This window comes from Polypterus senegalus, chromosome 17 (assembly GCF_016835505.1).
Source record: "Polypterus senegalus isolate Bchr_013 chromosome 17, ASM1683550v1, whole genome shotgun sequence".
NCBI lineage: Eukaryota > Metazoa > Chordata > Cladistia > Polypteriformes > Polypteridae > Polypterus > Polypterus senegalus.
In genome coordinates this window covers 48,739,881-48,764,506 of record NC_053170.1, presented here as the reverse complement: position 1 = coordinate 48,764,506, position 24,626 = coordinate 48,739,881, and the positions used below count along the sequence as shown (strand labels likewise).

General features: G+C 40.6%; 1 protein-coding gene across 1 annotated transcript in view; it reads right to left on the bottom strand.

Moving 5' to 3' along the window:
• Nucleotides 1-4,195, bottom strand: part of nipal3 (NIPA like domain containing 3) — a 56,819-nt gene extending 52,624 nt beyond the window's left edge. Inside the window, exon 1 of the mRNA XM_039739288.1 lies at nt 3,844-4,195. Coding sequence (XP_039595222.1) covers nt 3,844-3,906 — 63 coding nt within the window. The 5' untranslated portion in view covers nt 3,907-4,195. The remainder of the gene's footprint in view (nt 1-3,843) is intronic.
• Nucleotides 4,196-24,626: the final 20,431 nt, after the last annotated feature.

Sequence of the window (24,626 nt, the reverse complement as noted above, 5' to 3'; positions counted from 1 at the left end):
TTATAAAACACAAATGGCAACATCTGGAGGAGAGACAGACTGACCACTGTGGGAACTCCACTGTTGACCTCATCCCCTGTGTAGCATTCCCTTCTTATCTGTGCTGCTGGTCTCAGGTTTTAACCAATTAACCAACTTGAAATCCAGTTTTGCAAGTTACCTCTGGTTAGAATGGCTTCGAATTTCATAATTAATCTTTGGTGTGGAGCAGTATCAAATGGTTTTTGAAAGTATAAATAAACTATATCATTTGTCTGCTATTCCAGTTTTGCATTCAAAAACATCTAACAGATTGGATTGTCAGAATCCTCCTCTCAGAAACCAATGCTAACTTTTATTTACTGTGTTATTTTATAGTAAATAGTCTTATTTCTTTCTGATTATGGTTTCCATAATTTTGCATGTTACAGATGCAAAGTGTAATGGTCTGTAATTATTAGGATTAATTTTGCCTCCCTTCTTGTGGACTGGAGTCACATTTGCAACTTTCCCTTCATAAGGTATTAGTCACATCTGTAATGACTGTTGGAAATTCTTTCATTTCTCTCAGCACTACTTGTAAAATCCCATTAGGTCTGGGTTTTTATTAATTTTGAGTGTGTTATGGGCCTGAAATACACCTGACTGTTCTATTTTTAAACCTGTAAACTCTGTGCTTATTTTAATTCTGCCTAAGGTATTAAATTGATTTCTTCTACAAATAATTGGTATTGCTTCTTTTTTACAATGATCTCTCTTTGTGCATTTATTGTTTTTTTTTTTTAAAACCACAAACAGAACATACTGAGAGATCTAGTCTCATTTACCATATCTCTGTACTGTGGCTTTTTTAAAGGTTTTAACACTTTTTTTCCAGGCAAAGTAATGTATTAAAATATTCCAGAATTCACTAAAACATGGAAAGCACCTGCATTTTACTGGCATGCAATTAATACCCCTTTTTACATGCTTATATCCAGATTTTCATAAGTATTCTGTAGACCTGCATCGGTATTGAGTCACACTTAAATGACACAACCATCTTTAATTCTGACTTGTAAACATATGTGCTGTCTTCTATTTTGTTTATCGATCATATATTCTCCCTTTTTCCTAATATATGATGTACATGTATATGCACACTGGTGAACGGCGAAAAAAAGAACATCCAACATCTGGTAGGTGAATTGTCTGTGTGTGCATGTGTGCATGCATTAATAAAACAATTACACACTCACAGGGTGATATGACATAGTTTATTCAGTACATACAGCACCATGTGTTACAGCATGCTCAGATTAATATCAGGTATAACCTCTCCATGCTGCAGTACAGGCCTGCATTCTTACAACGAAATGATCATACCAATGACAATGCTAATCCATGCTCTTTCATCCTGGAGGAGCAATTAATCAAGATTATTCATTGATGGCTGAGTGTGGGAAGTATGCCATCTAATCCTGTCCCATACACGATCAATCAGGGAAAGATCTAGCAGGCTGCTGAACAGCAGTGTTGACTAACAGCCATTAGGGCATGTTAAGTTGTACAGGTGGAATGCGGGTTGACAATGTCTTACTATAAGAACACATCTTTCATTTCACATATAAATGGGATTAGGAAAGACTGAATGATGTCCCTGATGTCAACAACAGTGGTCAATATCACCAACATCAATGCACTGTGGATCACTCCCTGTTTAATTCTTTCTGCAGTTTGACAGAAGAACCATACTAATTTGCAATGGCTCATTATATGACCCCATTCAGACTTTGCTAATTGCAAACACGATGCAAGATGATGTCTAAGAGAAATGATGAACACCTCACAGAGGACCATGCAATACCTAGTAACACAAATGACTTTCCAATAATGCTATAGGTTCTACCCATTGAAGGCTGAGTTCTGACCTTTACTGTATTGTGTATCTCTACCATATTGCATTGTACTATTCCAAGCTGGTTTCCTTCTGTATATTCATTTTCATAAGTACAGTATATATTTGCATATATCATATATAAAAATAAACAATGCCAAACCAGCCAGATCTATCAGGCAGATTTCAAAACAACCTTCGGACCATATGAAACATATCTTGAAAAAACCTGTAAAATTTTCAAGTTCCATTTACCTGTTGTGTGTTTGACTTTAGAAATTTTGAATTTTCTCATAAGAAAAAGTATTGTATCAGATGTCACATTTCAATGAGGAATAAACTAATTCACATACTAAACACTAAGGCGTTTCCATAATGCCTTGAATTTTACTATATATGAGCTTGTTTATTGGCATGTTATTTCTCATAAGAAAAGCATTTAAAAATGTTCTGAAATGTGGACTTCTTGCACTGTTGTAGATATTTTAATAAAACCTTTACATAAATGTACTATAGTAGCATTGGACACACATAACTTCTGGGTTTGATGCTAGAAAACTGTAAATGTAATCCATCTCAAAAAAAAGAAAAAAAAAGGTAATACTAAACAAATTTAAAAACAAAATATGCAAGCCAGAATGATAAAACTTTTCAAGTGCCTGGTACTTTTTGATAGTATATAAATAACATAGGTCTCAGAAGTCCTTGTTTCTGCTCCAAGCTGTTTTTCTTCATAAGAAAGGTTTCAGGAGCTACATTTGGAAAAACTGATTTGACATGAAAGTGAAATACTGAAAACTGTAGATGCATAATTTATTAACACTTTGATGGTGGTTTTTAGCCTCACCAGTGCTCTTTGTTCAGTTTTGGAAAATGTAAAATACTCCCCCACTTAGGAAACACATGGGGGATGCTAAAAATGTAAAGAAATTGCACAAGCAATTAAAGATAAAAAAGTTTCTGAAATTCAGTGCACAAACAGATAATTTACAGAAAGGCATAACATATGGGAGAAGACAACCATTTTACATTTTTATTTATGATATCTGCCCTCAGCAATGTTGCACATATTACACTGATGCATATATGCATGCAGTACAAGATAATGTCAGGTGCACATATACTATAATTTCAATGAGCTTGATTCTAGAAAATTCATAATGTAACGTCTTATGGAAAGCATTAAAAATATCACCATGAGATGTCACTATTAAGATTGAGTGTGAACATCGTCTATAAATTAAACCTAAGTGCTGGCAGAAAGCAACTATCACAAATCATACATTGGACCGGGTCCGGTTAGTTCCTGCATTGCACTCCAGCCACAACGTTCCTAAATTTGAGCAAGAGGAATTTAAAATGTTACATTAGACAAACAGAAAGTGTTATAAATAAAAGGCTTACAAATGCAAAGAAAAAATGTTCCATCTTCCTTTTTGAAATTTCGTTTTTTAAGTTCCACTGCGAAATGCTTATTCGGTACTGAACGTGTGTTGATGTCAGGGACTGTATTTAAAATGATGCAAAGCACAAGACGGTATTTAAATGTGTAACACCGCCAGTATTTTTAAAAATATTTTTATTGCAACATTTAGCAAAAACTGCGTTGCCTGGGTCTGACATTTAACATCGCACCGCGGATTAAAACTAATATATACGAAATTGACGTAATGGAGCACTACGACTTTAAATGTACCAGCACAAGTGAAAGAACCTTGGCACCTGCGTCATTTCCAGCTCCATCTCTGAATGGCTCCGCTGTCTGCCGCAACGGTGCGACCCCGAGCTTTGCGTGTCAGGGTATGGAGCTGATGAGCTGTACCCCTCCCAGTAATTGCCATGCGTCACGGTCACCGTCACCTGCGTGGGCTTCTCCGCTTACCAACGCGGTGACTGACAAGCCCAGTACGTTAACATAAACCTAATACCCGGTGTGTCCAGGTCATCTAAGAGAGAGAAAGACTGAAAAAATGTGCCGCCACATTTACCTTATAGGATGACGGGTCGGTAAAGGGCACCGCGGAAGTCGCGGCTTCTCCGATTTGCGCCATTGTTCACGCGTGATGTGGAAAGGCGCGCCCATGTGCGGCTCGCACTTAGTAGTCGCCGATCTCTGTCCTGTTGCATTCGTTTTGCCGCAGTGCTCGCAACATCTTTCGCACCGGAAAGAGAAGCAGGTGGGAATACACAATGAAGACTTCTTATTTAGCTTCACTCTCACCCCCCTCGCGGCAGGTGAGAGAGGGAGAGTCAAGGCGACAGGAAGCGCGACACACTCACGCGCTCACCTCTGCCGCCGCTCTGCTTGGGTGTGGCTGCTTGTTATAAGCGAACGCTCTAGAGAGGCGCTGCTGCTGCTGCCAGTACAGGACCAATGGGGTGCAACGCTGCAAACGAGGAAGTGCCTCGGCTGCGAGGTGGAAGGAGGGCAATTTTGACAGCCAAAGTTAAAATTCTGCATATATGCGGTATGTTAATGTGTGGGACAAGCTACATTAAATCTTTACATCTACACAACACGCGTTTAGTTCACGAGTATCTGAAATAATTTTTTACATATTGCAAAATTAGCAGCGAATCGTGTTCCAAATGCATTTGTAATGTACTGAAATGCAATTGTTATGACACAGTTCAAAATATATTTTCAGACAGGATGTTGTGGTAGTTAGCGTCGAACACACACAGATCTCCGATTCGATCGTTGTCAGGGTTATTTTACGCCCCACCACACTTCTTTGGGGTTTCCTTAGCGTGCCTTAAAACTATCCATCTATCCATTTTCCAACCCGCTGAATCCGAATACAGGGTCACGGTGGTCTGCTGGAGCCAATCCCAGCCAACACAGGGCACAAGGCAGGAACTAATCCTGGGCAGGGTGCCAACCCACCGCAGGACACACCAAGCACACACTAGGGCCTATTTAGAATAACCAATCCACCTAACCGGCGTGCCTTTGGACTATGGGAGGAAACCCACGTAGACACGGGGAGAACATGCAAACAGGGAGGACCCGGGAAGTGACTGCGCTACCGTGCCGCCCTGCCTTAAACTAGTTGTTCTTAAAGACCCGTTATGACTACAGCCGTTTCAGTAAGCGCGGAAGTCCTAATTCGCCCTCTGTTACATCGCATGACTTAAGCAACTTCGTCTTGCGCACGTTGAAAGAGGCCGCTTTGCTGAGTATTGGTGTACTGTACTTACACATTGGTATGGAAGACTAGTTATGCACATTAATGAACGCCCAATAAATATGTAAAAAGGCAGATATGAATAATTCTTACGGTCGTTTATTCAATTTTTAAATTGAACTAACTATCTGAATTCTTAAGGACGTTTATTCAATTTTTAAATCGAATTAAGTATCGATTTTCTAATGTACTTTTCCAGTTTAAAGTCACAAGGTCATTTAATTATACTTGCTGTCACTGATGTCTCATCAAGGGTTGGGTCCTTCCTTGCAAATGTGTTACCAGAATAGGTTTTACCTCTCAATTAACATATTGTCAGAGGAAATGAGCTGAGAAAATATACATCTTAATTGCTGTTTAATTTTATCAGAGAGTCAACAAGAAATTGAACCTTTCTTGTTATTAATAACCTAGAGTTTGGCTGATGTCTTTACCTAGAGCAACACAAGCAGGTTATGTGACTTTAGTGTCACACAGTGAGTCAGAGACGGGAATTGATCACATTTTTATATGATCATGGTTCAAATTAAGGATCAAATGTGAGTGTAATCAAGTGCAGCATTCCACTTACAGGTTATAGAAGCAAAGCTTTTTAGTGTAATGTTAATTAACAGTGACACTTTATTTTTACATATTTTCCATATGCAGTTTAGTCAGATCTTTGCATGGCCTATAGTCTTATAAACAGGAAGAACAAACTGGGGAATCAGATAAAAACATTAATTATAAATGAAAATATATTTGAACAAAAGAAATATAATTTAAAATATTTAATGTGGTTACCAGTAAAATTACAAGTATGCTCTATATCAGTGTTTCCCAACCTCGGTCCTGGGAGTACACAGTGGCTGCAGGTTTTTGTTCCAACCAGATTCCTAATCAGTGACAACACCTGATAACACTGATCTCATTTAATTAGCTGGATTAATTATAATTATTTTTCTTTTATTCTACTTTCATTAAAGCACAGCAGCATGATTTTTACATTTATAAGACATTTAGAAATATTTCAACTTTTGCTATAGACTCTCTTTTGTTGATTCCATTATATTTTGCCCTTTCTCTGTGCATTTTTTCCACTTCGTTGTATCTTATTAATGACAATTGAAAATGAGCAGAACAGACACGCTGGCAAACAACACTGAATAATTAAAGGATGTAACTACTTTAGCATCAGACTCACTAATTAGTAAGTAATGGATTAATTAAACAATTAGAACACCTAGAAAAGCAGAATGAAAATCAAGATGAAAATATTGTTAAAAAGAAAAAAATGCATTATTCCCATATTACTGCTTGGTACATTTTAATATATATATATACAGTACAGGCCAAAAGTTTGGACACACCTCCTCATTCAATGTGTTTTCTTTATTTTCATGACCATTTACATTGGTAGATTCTCACTGAAGGCATCAAAACTATGAATGAACACATGTGGAGTTATATACTTAACAAAAAAAAGTGAAATAACTGAAAACATCTATATATATAATTCACTAAGGCAAGACAACCATGAAAAGCACGCCGGAAGGGGCGTGGATTCACTAAGCCGCCGACAAGTGAGACACCTATGGCGCACGCAGGAAGGAGCCACGCCCACCAACTCCAAGACCATTGGACATGACGACAACTCGCAGGGCCACGCCCACCAAGTCGGACGCGAGGACACAGAAAAAGTGACATCATTTATATTCGTCTGTCATGGAGGCCACATGCGGTGCAGGTCAGGTTAATGCCATGTTCATGTCATGCACCTCCGAGCTACGTTGACTATTCATAGAGGCATGTTTCTCACGGAGGTAAATCGCCATATGCAGCGTGTGAAACGGTTTGCGAGGGGTATCTCATGGGATCTTTAAAACAATCATTTACAACTGAGGTTAAAACACAATGAAGTAAGCAGTCTACGAGTTTTCGGTTACAACGCATGACCGATTGCACCATAGCAAACTGTTTTACACGCTACATACAGCAATTCGCATCCGCGACAAACATGTGTCTTCTTAGATGCTCCTGCAGGAACACGGAAGACGTTTTCCTGCTCACCAACACTCCTTTTTCACCGGCCCACGTCTACCCTCGCTCTCTACGCATTCACACTGCCTACCCATGTGCCCGGACGCAAGAACTCACCGACCACCCAGTTAGCCCCTTTCGTCTGTGCTAGGAGTCCACATGCACGTCTAAGCCACGTTGACTTTTCATTATTCTTTTCGGTTTCGACACCAACCGCGTCCACCATGAAAAACCATGCGAAAGGAACAACGAAGCCCCACCCACAAACTCTACCCCTCCTCCCACTTGCTCAGGAACGCACCTCAGACCACTGCCCGCCAAATCAAACAGCTCGTCAAACACATACTCACTGGCTTTGGTCTGTGCTGCGGTCCAAACCCAGCTGTGAGCCACGTCGACTATTCTTTTGCCCTCCATGGCTGCCGCTTCAAATGTATTTCATGGAAACAACACTTCTTTCAATGTTATAGAAATTCCTGCTTCAGGTAACTGTTTGTTTCTGTCAGTCGGGTTTTTTGGAGAAATGTCATTGACGAAACTGTTGCTCATAGCAAACTGTTTTACATGCTACACACAGCAATTCGCATCCGCGACAAATATGCATCTTCTTAGATGCTCCTGCACTTTGTACACACCCCCCCCCGCCGTGGTCGGGTGTCTTGGTGGATTATATATAGAAAGGCAGCCAAAACCGCACAGAGCAATGAAAAGTCTTCGTGAGTCACAGGTAGGGTTACCACTTTTAATACAAACAAATAAGGGACGCATACTGCAGCGGGGGCCACATCCCTTGGGGGCCAAGACCACGGAACGCGCAATTTCATTCTCAAATACTGGCCGATTCCATATTTTAAACGACGGGTGGCAACACTAGCCTCACAGGTGCATCTGCACTGTACAAAGACGACAATGACTCGAGTGACGAGTTGGAGGTGGGCACTTGAGCAGGCGGTGTATACTGAACGAGAAATCAGCAGACTAGCATGACGGAGGGAGCGGAGTGGATGTCGTCCTCCTCTCCTCCCGTTCCACCCTCCGCGCCTGTGCGCCGCACAGACGATTGTGTGTTGGTTCGTTCCGTGCATTGGTTAAAACCCAATGAAGAAACCAGTCTTTAAAAACCAATAAGCCCTGTGCCTCTGTTTCATTACCGTCTCACCTGATTCACCAATGCAGGCCCAGCAACAGACGATCCGGCGGCGTCATTCCCATGACCCGCTGGGCAGCCAACCGGGTAACCAAAGTCTTTGGGTTCGGGGGGGGGAGTATGGTTACAAAGCTGAAACTTAAAGGAATTGACGGAAGGGCACCACCAGGTGTGGAGCCTTTCGCTTCATTTGACTCAACACAGGAAACCTCACCCGGACACGGAGAGGATTGACAGCTCTTTCTCGATTCTGTGGGTGGTGGTGCATTGCAGTTCTTACTTAGTGGAGCGATTTGGATGCTTATTTCCGAAAACGAACGAGACTCCCGCCTGCTAAATAGTTACACGACCCAACAGCAGTCGGCGTCCAAATTCTTAGAGGGACAAGTGGCTTTCAGCCACGTGAGATTGAGCATTAACAGGTCTGTGATGCACTTGTATGTCCGGTACTGCACGCGCGCTACACTGAATGGATCAACGTGTGTCTACCCGGCGTGGGTAAGCCGTTGAACCCCATTCGTGATGGAGACCGTGGCTTGCGATTGTTCCCCACGAACGAGAAATTCCCAGTACGTGCGGGTCATATGCTCGCACTGATTACGTTCCTGCCCTTTGTAACCTCATCCCTCCCTCCCCCCGGTCGGGTGACTTGGTGGATTATATATAAAAAAGCACCCAGAACCGCAAAGAACAATGAAAAGTCAACGTGGAAATCGACTGAGGCGGTGTTTGGAAAATTAACAGTCAACGTGACTCACAGGTGCGTGTGGACTGTACACAGACAAAAGCGACTCAGGTAGGGAGTTGGGGGCGGGCACATAAGCGGGCAGTGCGTACTGAACGAGCGCCGTTCAACCCCGTCCTTCGCTTTGGAAGGAGAAGGCGCTCCTCCGGTTTTCAGTCACGGACAATTGTATGTTGCTTCGTAGTGTGCATTGTTGCAATGTTACTTTTCTTGGTGGTTTATTAAATTACGGATTTTTCAAATGTTTATTTTTTCCTCTGTGCTTAAAAATCATTTAAAAAGCGGCCTGATTATGCGGCGTATGCTACGCTGCGGGTTGGCTAGTGTTTTATATTCTAGTTTCTTCAAAATAGCCACCCTTTGCTCTGATTACTGCTTTGCACACTCTTGGCATTCTCTCGATGAGCTTCAACAGGTAGTCACCTGAAATGGTTTTATTACCAAACTTAGTTTTCTAATTTCTATATTGTTCCCAAAACACAGAACTTGGGAAATAACACATCACTTAATTAGCCCAGGAGTCCAATTAAAAGCAGAAGCTCGTTGGAACAAAAAACCTGCAGCCACAGTGTGCCCCCAGGACTGAGGTTGGGAAACACTGCTCTATATTATAAAAAATATAAGGACAAATCAAAAGATTTCACCAATTATTATTATTTTTTGGTATTTGGAAAACTGTATTATTCCCCAAGGGCAGGGGTCCTCAATCCCAGTCCTAAAGAACTGCAGTGGCTGCAGGTTTTTGTTCTGACCTGGTTGCTTAATTAGAAAGCAATTCTTGCCAATAAAGCACTAACAAGCTATGAAATTAAATTAACTCTGCTATGTCAGGTCATTCTCATATCCTAGATTTTCTTTCCCTTTCTATCATGCAAATGATTTGAAGGCTAAAATGGACGAGTAATTCTTAGTCCTTCACTTTTTTCTCTTCATTTTTCTTCCAAGTATTTAATTAAACCCAATAGTGCAGATAAATACACACAGGTGTAAATGTAAATAAGCTAAATGGAGAAATGCTGCTCTCTCTTGTCATTTGCATGTTATTGATAATAAGGAGTAATTAAAATAGCTGTTTAAGACAAAATTAAGCAATAAGGGCTCAAAATCACTAAAGTGAAGCAGAAGTGTTACTTTAGCAATAAGTGCTTTTTATTAAGCAACTGAGTTGGAGCAAAAACCTGCAGCCACTGCGGCTCTCCAGGACCGTGATTGAGGACCCCTGCCCAATTGGAAACTGTCTTTTTGCATGACCTTTGTGGGTCAGAGTGCATGGTCAGGCATTGTAAAAGCACCCCTGGAGCAATTTTCAGGTTAAGGGCCTTGCTCAATGGCCCAACGGAGTAGGATCCTGTCTGGCATTTAAGATATTAATAAACAAAAAGGTATGCATTAAGGCTGATAATTACACTATATAAAAAAAAACACACCAGTGAGGGCATAAATACTGTATATACAAAGTAATTGAAAAGAAATTAAAACTACACATGTATATAGGTATAAGAAACTAATAGAAACCGAAAAATGGGAATAAGAAGCTAATAGAAACCGAAAAATGGGAAAAATAATATAAAAAATAATTAATCAAAGATAGTTGTGGAACACAAAAATATAGATCACACTCAGATATAAAAAATTTACAGATAATAAAAATAAATCAGACTTGTATAAATACAGTAATAGTATCCAGAATTAGTTCATAAACAATAAAGATGTAAAAAAATTGCAGAAGCAATGTTTTCAAACAACCAGTAAATCTTCAACAATTTCCACAGGGAAATAAATCAGTTGTTGATTCCAAAGGGTGGGAAACAGTCTTATATGTGTCAAATTAGGGGTCCTGTTTTCATACTTGTAGCTTGGGCAGTAATATGTTTGGCTAAAAACTCTGTTGCTGAATAATAAAAATATGTTTGTCTATGAAGAAAATCGGGGGAATGTAGATGGATGTACAAGCTTGGAAGAACTGATAAATACACCAAATGTCCAAGTTGAAAAAATGAATAAATAGTCTCTTAACTGTTAATAGATGTTGTTTTTGTTTCTGTAAAGCTATGAAGGAATTAAGATAGACCTGAGTGTCATCAGCATACAAATTAAAGCTGGCACTATGTCAGTTAATAATTTGGCCTAAATGGAACATATATATTAGAAAAAGAAGGGAACAAAGAACAATCCCTGTGGTACACTTTGGGAAACCAGAGCAGAGGGGGCTTTGCATTTATCAGGTAAGATTTAAGCCAAGACAGAACTGTGCCACTATGCCAGTTCAGGAAAGACATGGCACAAGTTTATTATGCTACACAGTATAGTGTCAAAGTTTGCACTAAGATCAAGGAGGAGAAGAATGTTGAGTGCCCAGCAGCAGCAGATAAAAGGAAATCATTAACAGCTTTCAAGGGAATGTACTCAACTAGTGCATGTAATTACATTCTGTTATCAATGTTGTGGTTCATCGTGTGGTGGGGTGGCAATGTGCTATCAGCGCATGCTCCCAACCTTCTCCTCCTCCTTCTCCTAATTGTGTCATAAATGTTTAATAAACCAAAGTTTGATATATTTGCCTTTGATTAAGTGAGTAAACAAAAAAAAACCTCCCAACTTTGAAAACAGCTAATTAAGTCCTGGGAACAAACCTCAATGATACACCATTCATATATTTTCAAACTCGTTTATTCTTTTTTTTTATCTTCGTTTTCTTAGTATGTCTTAACAATGTGCATAAAACCCATTTTGTCTGGCTTTATGTAAATTGGGAATTGCATTGAATCCCATTATGAGCTCAAACTTCGATTTGTTTGTACTTCATCTTTGCTTCATTGTATTTACAGTATTAGCCTATTTATCTAAACAACATATAAACAATGAGCACAAACCAATCAATGAAAACAACAGTTTATAAATGATATGTAGAGCAATAATGTGTCGACTAGTCTTATCACTTACATCACAGCATAGCTGAATACTATGGTGTTAATAAGGCATTAATTAAGGCATTCTCATGAGCACAGGTTCTGCATACAGAGCATGTACCAAATAAGTTCAAATATTTCTCAGGCAGTACCAGAAAACCTCCCAAACAGAGTGGGAATAAAGCAAGATTTTAGACTTAACCTAGTTCAGTCTGGCTACTGGTGCGTTTGGAAAAACAGCCCACATCTCTGGCGTCTTACCAAACCACAGTCAAAGCCAAGGTTATTTTCGGACACTATTCAACCTTCAAGGAGTGGCTGTTCTGTAAGTCTGACATCATGCTCTTTATATTTGAAAGAAGTGAACATGTACGTCACAATTTAAACTTTATGCCAACAATAAAGCATACTGGTGATGTTGGCATGGCTTGGGGATGGTTTGCTCCCTTAGGACGTGAATAGTTATCCATTCTGTATCACATGATTCACCAGTAGAATATCAGGCCAGCTTTTCATTAGTTGAAGTGTACAGTAGTGGTTCCACACAGTAGGGTGATACTGGAGCACTCAATTCGGTCTAAATTAGAAGAGTAAGGAAAGTAACACTGAAGTCAAGGCTCATAGTAGTTGGTCCTGAAGCACACCCCATTCTCTGAATGGAAGCAGCTGTGCTCGGTGGAGCAGACAACACTTTCTCCGCAACATTGTTTTGTGACTAATGTTAAGCTAAAGAAAAAGTCAGGTTTCATTTATTACTACATAAGAGAGAGTAACAACTGAATTCAGAGGCGCAATTTACTTTTTCAGATACTTCATTGAATATTATATAACTTTACCATCCATCCTTTTATTATCAGATCCCCTTAATGCAGTTCAGGGTCACATTGGCCAGAACCAATCCTAACAGAATTGGCATGTGCATGGCAGGAACTTGCAAAGAACAGGATGATAATGCACTGCAAGTTACACAAACTCATAATATGAATTCAAGGAGTGGGAGGAAAAAATGAAGTATCTGGAGAAAAACCTGACACAGCTGTAGGAGAATGTGCAATAACTGGACTGGAGTTTGATCCCAGGATTCTGGATCTGTGAGGCAGCACTGCTACTTCTAAGTCCCCTAATATCTAATCTAATATTATTTTAGAAATTAGATTAGGCAAGTACTCTTTTTGTAGTACTGTATCTGTGAAATTAGTTTGTACACTTGAATAATACAATATGATAAACATAAAGATGGTCAGTATTATGTAGTAAATGTTGGTGCTTTATTTGGTGACTCTACACCAGTGTGGCATGCATGGGAGTGGATGTGTGTGTCATTGTGCTCTGCAGGATTGTTTTGAGTCGTGTCAGTTTCCGTTTGAACAGGCTCTGTCTATCTTGAATTTTACAAAGTGGGTTTGAAGATGACTACATAACATTTTCACAGAAATGTGTTGACACCATGATGTTTAAGAACCCATTACCTCACAGTGTCCTGGATATTATAAACATACATGTAATATAGGTACTGTATGTAAATTGTGACTAGCAGATAGATAGAAATTTTATTGAACTCCAGGGTAAACTGCAGTATTACAGCAGCTGAATAAACAAAAACTAGAAGGTAGTGTTTTGTCATCCTTTTGACATTATTACTTAAAAACTGCTGAGTATATATTATTATAATTATAACCATCCTTCCATGTGTAGTAGAGATTAATTATCCTCAGGTAGGCTACTGTAATTATTGCATAAGTCAAATGATTAAAAGACTCTGCAATATTAATATTTGTGCCTACTGGAATGAGAAAGGCTATGCAATCACCAAAGGGGTTTAAGTCTTTGTATGGTGATTTAGAGTCTGGAGTGGGGCATGCCCCATACCTGTGCACGTTATAAAGTATAGGCTGGTGCAGGCTTTTAATTAAATAGACACTCCTCTCCATATAATACATTTTTGAAGTGATGAATGTCATTTAGATGTTATCGTCTTACTCAGATTAAAAGAAGGTGGGGATGGCACTAAATTGGAAAGATAATCAAATTGAAAGAGGCAAATAGGAGTCTTGTTTTGGGAGACATGAGAACATAACCCAACTCTCCAAACATATATGCCAAAGTCATAAGAGAATGAAACAGGTAAGGGTCTAAAACACTAAAGTCTTCTTGAAAGTGCCTTTTAGTTTCCTCTAACGGTAGGAGAGGTGCCAAAAGGTAAAACAGAGTAATGTTGAGGTCAGGAATACAATCACTAGGTCATACATAATTTGGTGAGAACAAGCCATTGTTGTATTGGGATCTGGAGTCTGGAAGTGTAGCCCTGTTAGGGTCCCTGGATGCTGTCACAAAGTTGAGACATACTCAAGAAAAGGTTTGGGGCAGCCACCCGTATAATCTCGTATCCCGGCTGCAAAGTCGTTCTTTCTATAAAGATACAGCACTGAAGTGCACACAACGAGTCCAAGACAAGACTGAGGGAAAGGGGAAAAAGGGCAGGCTTTTAAAGGGGAAGACAGGAAGTGAGGTCATAAGGATCGGGCACGTGTTCATCATTCATTGGATCAGGCCCGGATGTGACATCAGGGGGGCCGGAGCTGGTAAGGTCTGTTTCCATTGGTTCGGTCCCGGAAGTGATGTCAAGAGAGCCAGGTGGAATCTCCCAGGAATGTCTACACGGAAGTGAGAAAAAGAGTGAGTGCACTCTGCCACATCCCGGCATGCCTCAGAACTGCCTTCACTCAAGCCCTTTAGCTGCCTCCCATCCCACGTGTGTGACAATGCCACAAGGGGGTGCTGTCGAGAGATAAATACCCTTGTTCTCAGACAACCCGGAAATACTTCCCGCAAGTCATGCCGGGTCACCAGGAGCTGGACAGAGCTGCATTTCAAGACTTCAGTTCTACTGAAACTCAGTGGGTGTCCAAGCTGGGACACCTCCAACGGACCACTGCCACTTAACGTATGGGGGATAGAACCGCTCCTGGCCTCCAGCTTTTGCTTGTCCTTCCCTTGGCACCTTCCATTTTATCTCAAAGTCATGCAGTCATGCAGATAGTATACTGCTGCTGGATTATGTGAATTTCCCCTTGGGATTAAAAAAGTATCTATCTATCTATCTATCTATCTATCTATCTATCTATCTATCTATCTATCTAATCTATCTATCTATCTATCTATCTATCTAAGGATGCCTGGCCATCCTCTGTGGCACGCACAACACTCATGCATGCACCTGCACTCACTCACATGGCATCAGTTTTGAGTAGCCAGGCAGCATAACCTGCAGGTCCTGGGGAATGTGACAGGAATCCAGAGCATGCAGAGATAAACCACACAGACACTGGAAGAATGAACAAACACCACACAAGACAGTGAGCCAGCCAAAACCAGGACCTGGAGTCTGAGAGACAACAAGTGCATACCAGTGAGGCACAGTGCTGCTCAACTTTACGGAAGCTTTTTTGGCAACTTGTCTGTTTACCTGAAGATACAAAATTACAGAATATTATGTCCAATGTGCTCTCTGCCTCTGAGGTAATAATTGAAACACTTTTTAAAGTAAACAAGTGCAAATCTCCAGTTCTACCACATCCCAAAGTTGTTCCATTGGATTCAGATCTGGTGACTTGGAAAGCCACCAAAGAACACTGAACTCATTGCCATGTTCACAAAACCAGCTTGAGATTACTTTTGCTTTATGACATGGCATATTATCATGCTGGAAGTAAACATTAGGAGATGGATAAATTGTGGCCATGAAGGAATGAACATGGTCAGAAATGATGAATCAAATGATGATTGATTGATTGATATTAATGATGTCACAAAAACATTCCTCACACCTTTACACCACCACCAGCAGCAGCCTGGACTGTCAAAATAAGTCAGGTTGGGTGTATGGACTCTAACATTTGTGTGCTGTAGCAGAAATGGAGACTCCTTAGGGAACTGCAGCCACAGCTTTCTGTTCTTAGCTGACAGGAATGCTGTTGCTCATCCCCTCAAGGTTCAATGGGTTGTGCATTCCGAGATGCTTTTCTGCACAGCATGGTTATTTGAATTACTGCAGTCTTTCTGTCAGCTCAAACCAGTCTGGCCATTCTTCTCTGACCTCAGTCATCAACAAGACATTTCAGTCCATAGAACTGCCATTCACTGGGTGTATTTTGTTTTCCTCAACATTCTGAGTAAACTCTAGTGACTGTTGTATGTGAACATTCCAGAAGATCAGCAGTTACAGAAATACTTTGACCAACCTATCTGACACCAACAATCACATTATTATCAAAATCACAGAGATCACATTTTCCCCAATTTTGGTATTTGATGTAAACATTAACTGACGCTCCTGACCTGTGTCATCACGATTTTATGCATTGTGCTGCTTCTACATGACTGGTTGATTAGACGACGGCTTGAATTATCAGAGAAGCAGAAAATTTCACTATATGGTGCTCTATATATCAGACCCATAATCAACTCTATAATTAGTCTTAAACATGTTAGCAAATTTTCATAAAATTTCTGGATTAAAAATGAATCCAAATAAAGGTGTGATTTTCCCAGTGAACACTCTATCACATCATACTAGATTAGATAAAATCAAGCAAGGTGGTAACAGATGGTCCTTAGCCCATTCCACCTTTGAGAAATTTAATACTGTGAAAATGAACATCCTCCCTATCTACTCCAGAGTATTTCTACGTACACAAATTATTTTTTAAGAAGTTAGAGTCAATTATAACATCATGCATCTGGAATTCAAAATGGCCACTCATTTAAAAGGTGACTTTACAAAGATCTAAATCAAGAGGTGGCATGGTATCACCTAGTTTTCAGTTTTACTACAGTGCAGCAATTATATGCACAATAAAATCTTGGAAATCTTCAGAAAACGCATCTACACCACATTCCTTATATGCCCTGCTTTGTGCACCACTATCATCAGCTCTACAGTACCAACCAATTACTTAGAATATGGAACCAATTCAGGACATATTTCAATGTAGAGAAACTCTTATCTGTTGCTCCTTTAGAGGATCATCATCTTTTTCTACTTTCTCTGACCTACTCATTGTTTAATTTGTGGAAACCGCTAGAGATCAAAACACTTAGAAATTTTTATATAGACAATGTATTATCAGCCATGTCATGTACTTCAAAAGAGTGTAATTTAATGAAATAATACAATTGGATTAACTACCCTGCTGCTATTATATTGTTAACTAGTTTTAATAATTAGCCTGATTAAGTATACCATATTTGAAAAGGTGCCAAGTTATATTTGTTGTACTCTTACCATACATCCCCAAAAATCTTGGTGTGTGTCCCAGTTTGGTGTAGCTTACATGGTTGCCTTTTATGTGTATAAGATATTTTCGCCCCACCCTAAAGACTAGGGTAGCTTGTGAGTAGGTGTGCATGTGTGCCCTCAAATGACTTGCCATCTAGCTAACTTACATCCAATGGTTCTTAGATAGGTGGTAGTCTCCTGTGACACTGTATTGCCGTTCCACAGGGGTCAGTGCTAGTGCCGCTAATATTTTTAATATATGTGATTAATTTAACTAGGAATATAAGAAACAAGATGTTTTTTTTTGTAGATGACACCAAGCTAGGTGGATTGCCAGATAATCTAGAATCCATTGACTCATTACAGAGGGACTTGGACAGTATACAGGCTTGGGCAAATTTGTGGCAGATGAAATTTAATGTAAGTAAATATAAAGTATTGCATGTAGGAAGTAAAAATATTACATTTGAATAAAAAATGGGAGGCCTTAAAACTGAAAGTACACATTATGAAAAGAATTTAGGAGTCATAGTGAACTTGACACTATAAACTTCCAGACAGTGTTCAGAAGCTATTAAGAAGACTAACAGAATGTGAGGTTATGCAGCACGATGTGTGGAGTGCAAGTCCAAAGAGGTTCTCCTCAAGTTTATAAGGCACTGGTGAGGCCTCCAATGGTGTATTACGTGCCGTTTTGGTCTCCATGCTAAAAAAAGGTCACAGCATAGCTAGAAAAAGTCCAGAGAAGAGCGACTAGGCTCATTCCAGTGCTACAGAGTATGAATTATCAGAACAAATTAAAAGAGCTGAGGCTTTTCAATTTAAGAAAAAGAAGACTAACAGGAGACATGATTTAAGTGCTTAATATTATAAAGGGAATTACTAGGACTGGTGTTCTAATGCTCTAATATTCTACAGTGCAAAGAGTGATGTTATGAGAAGCAAAAAGCTGTGGATTTTATGTGTTTGATTGTTTTACATAAGTTTACATAACTCTATGTCTGTTCTTTAAATATACATTATTACTATTTCATAGTGCACAGGATCGGTAGTCGGCTATGACAAGACCCTGAAGGTTGCTGAGTGTTGTGTTGGTGTTACCGGTGTTCCCAGAACAATGTGTTTCATCTTGCAGGGCACCCTGGATATCATCGAGAGGAGTCGCAGTGCACGGCTCAATGGCAACTCTGGTCTGTACTGGGAACTGAGAAGGACAGCTGCGAGGGCTTTGAGGGCAGATAAAGAGGCGTTTGTTAGAGGAATCTGTGAGCAAGTGACACACCATTTGTGGTCTAGCGACCCACGTCCTGCTTACAGAGGAATCGAAGCATTACGCACATCTGAATCTGTTCCTCGGAGAGTCGCAGTCAGGGCGGCTACTGGAACAGTCCTTACGGATGAATATGCAGTTGTGACCTGCTGGGCTGGCTACTTTGACCAGTTGTTCAAAGCTGGTCCTCCGGCTAGGACGCTGGATATCTCTGTGTCCACGGTTTTTGAGGCTAATCCTCTGATTAGCTGTGACCCACCCAGTCTCACTGAGATTGCACAGGTGGTGAACCAGCTGAGTCCGGGAAAGACTGCAGGGATCAGTGGTATCCAGGGTGAACTTCTCCAGGCTGGTGGTAAGGCTGTCCTCTTGGCACTGCAAGCAATCTTTGCTTCCATTTGGGAGACTGGCATCATCCAAACTGACTGGAAAACGGGACTTGTCATCCCTATCTGGAAAGGGAAGGGTGATTGTCTGGATTGCAGCAACTACAAGGGGATAACACTGCTCTCGTGCCAGGTAAGGTCCTCGCTAGGGTCATCCTCAATAGGATTCGTGATCACTTGCTCACCTACCAGTGACCGGAACAGTCTGGTTTTACGCCTAAGAAGTCTACCATCAACCACATCCTGGCACTGAGGGTTCTCATGGAGCGCAAACACGAATATTGGCAGAGTTTCTTTGCAGCCTTTGTCGATTTTCGCAAAACGTTCGACTCAATTGATCAGGATGCCCTGTGGGACATCCTGAGGGTTCGTGGGATCCCCTTGCGGTTGTTGGATATCATGGCCGGCCTGTACACTGGTACTGTGAGTGCTGTGCAGAGTGGAGGCAGGACCTCTGCGTTTTTCCCAGTTGATTCTGGGGTTCGTCAGGGGTGTGTTCTTGCTCCTACTCTGTTCAATACTTGTATGGAGTGGGTGTTGGGCAAGGTCGTGGGGTCCAGTGGCTGTGAGGCATTTGTTGGTGAGAAAGATTCACGTATCTTGACTTTACTAACGATGCTGTGATCTTCACAGAGTCAGTGGAGGCTCTGATCAGTGCACTCAAGAGACTAAGTGAGGAGTCTGAGTGTCTGGGTTTGCGAGTGTCCCGGATAAAAACCAAGATCCAGGCCTTTAATGACCTCTTGGGCACAGCCATCAGCAGTGTGTCTGTTTGCGGAGAGAGTGTTGACCTTGTTAAGAGTTTTACTTACCTTGGCAGTGATATTCATGTCTCTGGTGACTCTTCCTATGAAGTCAGTAGACGGATTGGGAGAGCATGGGAGGTCATGAGGTCGCTGGAAAGGGGTGTGTGGTGCTCCCGATATCTATGCAAAAGGACAATGGTCCAAATCTTTAGAGTCCTGGTGCTTCCTGTCTTGCTATATGGTTGTGAGATGATGATGAGATGAAGTACTGTGTCTCTCCGGAAAATCCTGACTTTGTGTCGAATAAGCGGTTGCTCATGGAGTCCCGAATGAGGCACATTACCTGCATTTCAAGATGGCGCCGACTGGTGTGGCTGGCCTTCTGCTCGTCTCGCTAATCTATGTTTTAACTTTGTTTTTATGTTTTTAGTTTATCCCAACAGCCACTGTACTACGATCATCCATCCATTTTCTAACCCGCTGAATCCGAATACAGGGTCACGGGGGTCTGCTGGAGCCAATCCCAGCCAACACAGGGCACAAGGCAGGAACCAATCCTGGGCAGGGTGCCAACCCACCACAGGACACACACAAACACACCCACACACCATGGATTGTGGGAGGAAACCGGAGTGCTCGGAGGAAACCCACGCAAACACGGGGAGAACATGCAAACTCCACGCAGGTCTCCTAACTGCGAGGCAGCAGCGCTACCACTGCGCCACCGTGCCGCTACTAGGATCATGATTCTTTACTTAACATATTTTCTTGCTTGCTTTCCTCTCAGTTTTCATCTCCTGATGGGATATTATGTGAACCTCCACCTTTGTTTTATTCATCTCCTGACTTCTTCACCTGGACGCCGGTGTTCACCTGTATTAGTGAGTTGAATGCCTCTTGGAGATGTAAACGCACCCGCCGCCGTGGAAAAAGAGCCAGTATTGCTGTTAAACAATGCCGACTCAAGTCCCAGAACTTTGATTCCCGATGCCTGCAAGTCGTCTATGACCCATCTTCTCCTGCACAAGACTCCATTCCTGGTCCATGGGCGCTGGATACTGGATTTAATTTCTCCATTTCAAGGCGGCATCACTCTTCCTCTGTGTGCTCTTGGGCAGTAAACGCTGCTAATCTTCTCATGCTCACCCATGCTCATCCTGCAATGAGCTCTTCTGCTTCTATCAAGGCTGCTCTCTTGAACGTGAGATCAGTGTCTAATAAAACTTTTATTTTGCAAGACTTTATTATCTCAAATAATCTGGATTTCTTTTTCATCGCTGAGACCTGGATTGCAAATGGTGACTCTTCATGTTTTAGTGACTTGGTATCATCAGGTTATTCATTTTTAAACTCTCCGCGGCTGACTCGTCGTGGTGGGGGCATTGCCACTCTTTTTAAAAGTATGTTCTTGAGTCAGAGCCTTACAAGGGGTCCATTTAGTAGCTTCGAACTGCAACTTTTCGAAGTGTGCAGCTCCCCTTCTTTGTTGTTTGCTGTGGTTTATAGACCTCCTGTAATTAATGATATCTTCAATTCTGAATTGTCTGACCTCCTAGCTGATATTACCCTCTCCTATGACAAAGTATTTATTGTTGGTGATTTTAACATTCACATTTGTTGTCAATCAAAACCTGTGGTTGATGACTTTTTATCCCTATTGGACTCATTTGATTTTATCCAGCATATTAATACGCCAACTCACTCTCTCGGTCACACCCTTGATCTCGTTCTTACACGTGATATTTCAGTTAATAATATTGATTTATGCGATGTTTCTTTTACTGATCACTTTTCTAACTTGATAGATTTGAATATTACTGTTGATGTCCCGACTACTAGTTGTCCCCCATGCTGCTCTCGCTTTTTAAATTTCTCTGTTATATCCAATTTTAAAACCATATTCTTTAGTCTTGATGTGCATGTCCTAAATGATGGTATTGATGATTCTGTCTTAAAATTGAATTCTTTTTGTTAAACGATTTTAGATTCAATTGCTCCGCTCAAGATACATTGTAATAAGGGAAGGCTTGCTCCCTGGCTAAATGAAACTACGTGATCGCTGCGCCACACCTGTTGAATTGCAGAACACTGTTGGAAAAAAGATGGTCTGATTGTTTCTAAACAGATTTTTGGGACTTCTCTATTCAACTTCCAGGCTGCAGTTAAGAAAACTAAACAAGATTTCTTTGCTGATTTACTATCCCGTTCTAAGAATCCTAGGGTCTTATTTAATTCAATTAATGCGGCCATTCACCCTCATTCTGTGATGGGATTAAATAGTACTGTTCTTTCATGTGAGCAATTTCTTTCATTCTTTGTCAGCAAAATCGATAGTATCCACTGTGGCATTGTTCAAACTGGCTATGAACTTCCTACTGTTAAACAGGGCATTGTCTTGGAATCTTTTGATCTTGTCTCAATTTCACAGTTAAAAAGAACTACTGACACTATTAAACCAGCTCTCTGTCCTCTTGATATTATACCACAACACCTCTTAGTGGAAGCCTTTGATGTTTTGGGCCCATCTTTACTAGCCATTATCAATGATTCTGGGGGTTGTGCCCTCATTTTTTAAACATGCTGTGGTGTGTCCCTGTCTAAAAAAGGCAGAATTAGATCTTGGACTTTTAGCCAATTTTCGCCCGATTTCCCAACTGCCATTTCTGGCTAAAATTTTAGAAAGAATTATCTATAATCAATTGGTTGATCATCTTAACTCCAATAATTTATTTGAGATCTACCAAGCTGACTTTAAGCGTTATCATGGTGTTGAGATGGCCCTCCTAAAAGTATTCAATGACATCTCTATTATTACTGACTCAGGTGGTGCTGCAGTCCTTGTCCTCCTTGACCCGTCTGCTGCCTTTGACACTGTTGACCATGAGATATTGCTGTTGCGGCTTGAACATCTTGTTGGGCTTAAAGGGGCTGCTCTTAACTGGTTCAGGTCATATTTAACTGGTAGACACTTTTCAGTGACTTTAAATTCCTCTTTTTCATCTACTGCTCCTCTTAAATGTGGTGTTCCTCAGGGATCCATTTTGGGTCCTATTTTATTCTCTATATACCTTCACCCTATTGGAGCTATTTTTAGGAAATTTAACATTTCTTTTCACTGCTATGCTGATGATACTCAGGTTTATATTCCTGTCTGCAACTCTGCAATTAATCAACAGCACAACTGTCTTTCTGAACTAAGATCCTGGATGACTAATCATTTTCTTGATCTGAATCAAAATAAAACGGAGGTGCTTATAATGGATCCATCAGCTAAAGCCCAAATTGGTCTTGGACTTCTCAGCTCTTTCTCTGCCTTTTGCAAACCTCAAGTCTGCAATCTTGATGTTATCTTTGACAGTAACCTCTCTTTTGAGAAACAGATTAATTCTGTAGTCAAGAGTTGCTTTTTCCAGCTTCGTCTATTAGGTAAGATCAAGCCTTTTTTATCTTCTAGGGATCTTGAGAAAGCTACTCATGCTTTTATCTTTTCTCGCCTTGATTACTGCAACTCGCTGTATTCTGGGATTAGCAAATCCCTGATACACAGGTTACAGTTGGTCCAGAATGCTGCCACTCACTTCCTGGTTGGAGCAAGAAAGTATGATTCCGTTTCTCCAATATTAGCATCTTTACACTGGCTGCCCATCAGTTTTTGAATTGATTTTAAAATCTGGTTGCTAGTTTTTAAATCTTTACATGGGCTTGCTCCTACCTACTTATCCGAATTGTGTGCTTTACACCAGCCATCTAGAGTGCTTAGATCTTCTGGTCAGTTGTCTCTTGTTGTCCCTCGTACCAAGTGTAAAACTAAGGGGGACAGGGCTTTTGCAGCTGCTGCTCCTCGCCTGTGGAACTCTTTACCTCATCACATAAAGGAGTTGTCTACAATTGAACTGTTCAAAACAAGATTAAAGACTCATTTCTATTCACTTGCATTCCATGACCTTCAGTAATACTGATGGTTTCCTCATTGTGATTATGTAACATTACTTCTATTTATTATTTATTTTATTTATGTTCATATATTTTATTTCTATTTATGTTATTTGTATGTTTTCTTTTATTCTATTATTGTAAAGCACTTTGGCTACAGCATTCTTATGTTGTTTTAAATTTGCTATATAAATAAATTGACATTGACATTAACATTGTGAGGGAGCGTCAGTTACGGCACTACGGCCATGTGGCGTGTTTCCCCGAGGGTGATCCGGCTCGCAAGGTCCTCATTGTTGGGGACCTGAGTGGCTGGACCACATAACACCTGGCTGCGGTCATTTCTGGAGGGTGGGACTGGACCGTGCGTCTGCCTGGGGGGTTGCAAACCGGGATCCAGAGTTTTTATTGTGTAGTGGGTGCAGCAACGCACTGTACCAGTGCATGCTCCCCAACCTGACCTGACCTAACAGTGCACAGGTACCAGCATATGTTTTCTAAATACTTCACTGTCCACTTGAATGCTGTGACTATGAGAAGACTGCTGTACATTAAAAGAGACTCAAATTTCATTTTTTAAAATCTGTTATTTTGGACCATGTGGAGGCCTCTGACTGACAAGTGCATCCCCAAGAGTGTCTCAGAAAAAAGTAAGGATGAGATAAACCTCTAATACACAGTGAGAGGAGGAATTACACTAGCAGTCAGAGCATAACAGGCCATCTGAAGGCAACAACCACTGGAACAAATGCTGGTTTTGTGGAAATTATACCACCAAGAAAGCCAACCAGTGTGAGAGGTCGATTTGTGTTATGAAGAATTCAGCAGTATTTCATCTAGTCAGGAATAGATTGAGACTCTCAGAACACCATGTCTGTTCTTTATGTCATCTACTAATTTATTTATTCAGAGATCAATCTGTGGCATTTTACTTAAAAGACAAGAGTTCTTCAGGGGAAAGGCTTGCTTTTTGTAGAAATAAAAATTGATCTCTTTATTGATTATTTTATGATGTACAATACTGAGGTACAAAATGACAATCGACTGTAAAATAAGTGCATGAAACAGAACAAAGCTCTGCATTTTTCAGAGGGCACACATCCAGTAAATTAGGTTCTTTCATCTTGCAGTTTATTGGTATCCTTAAAAT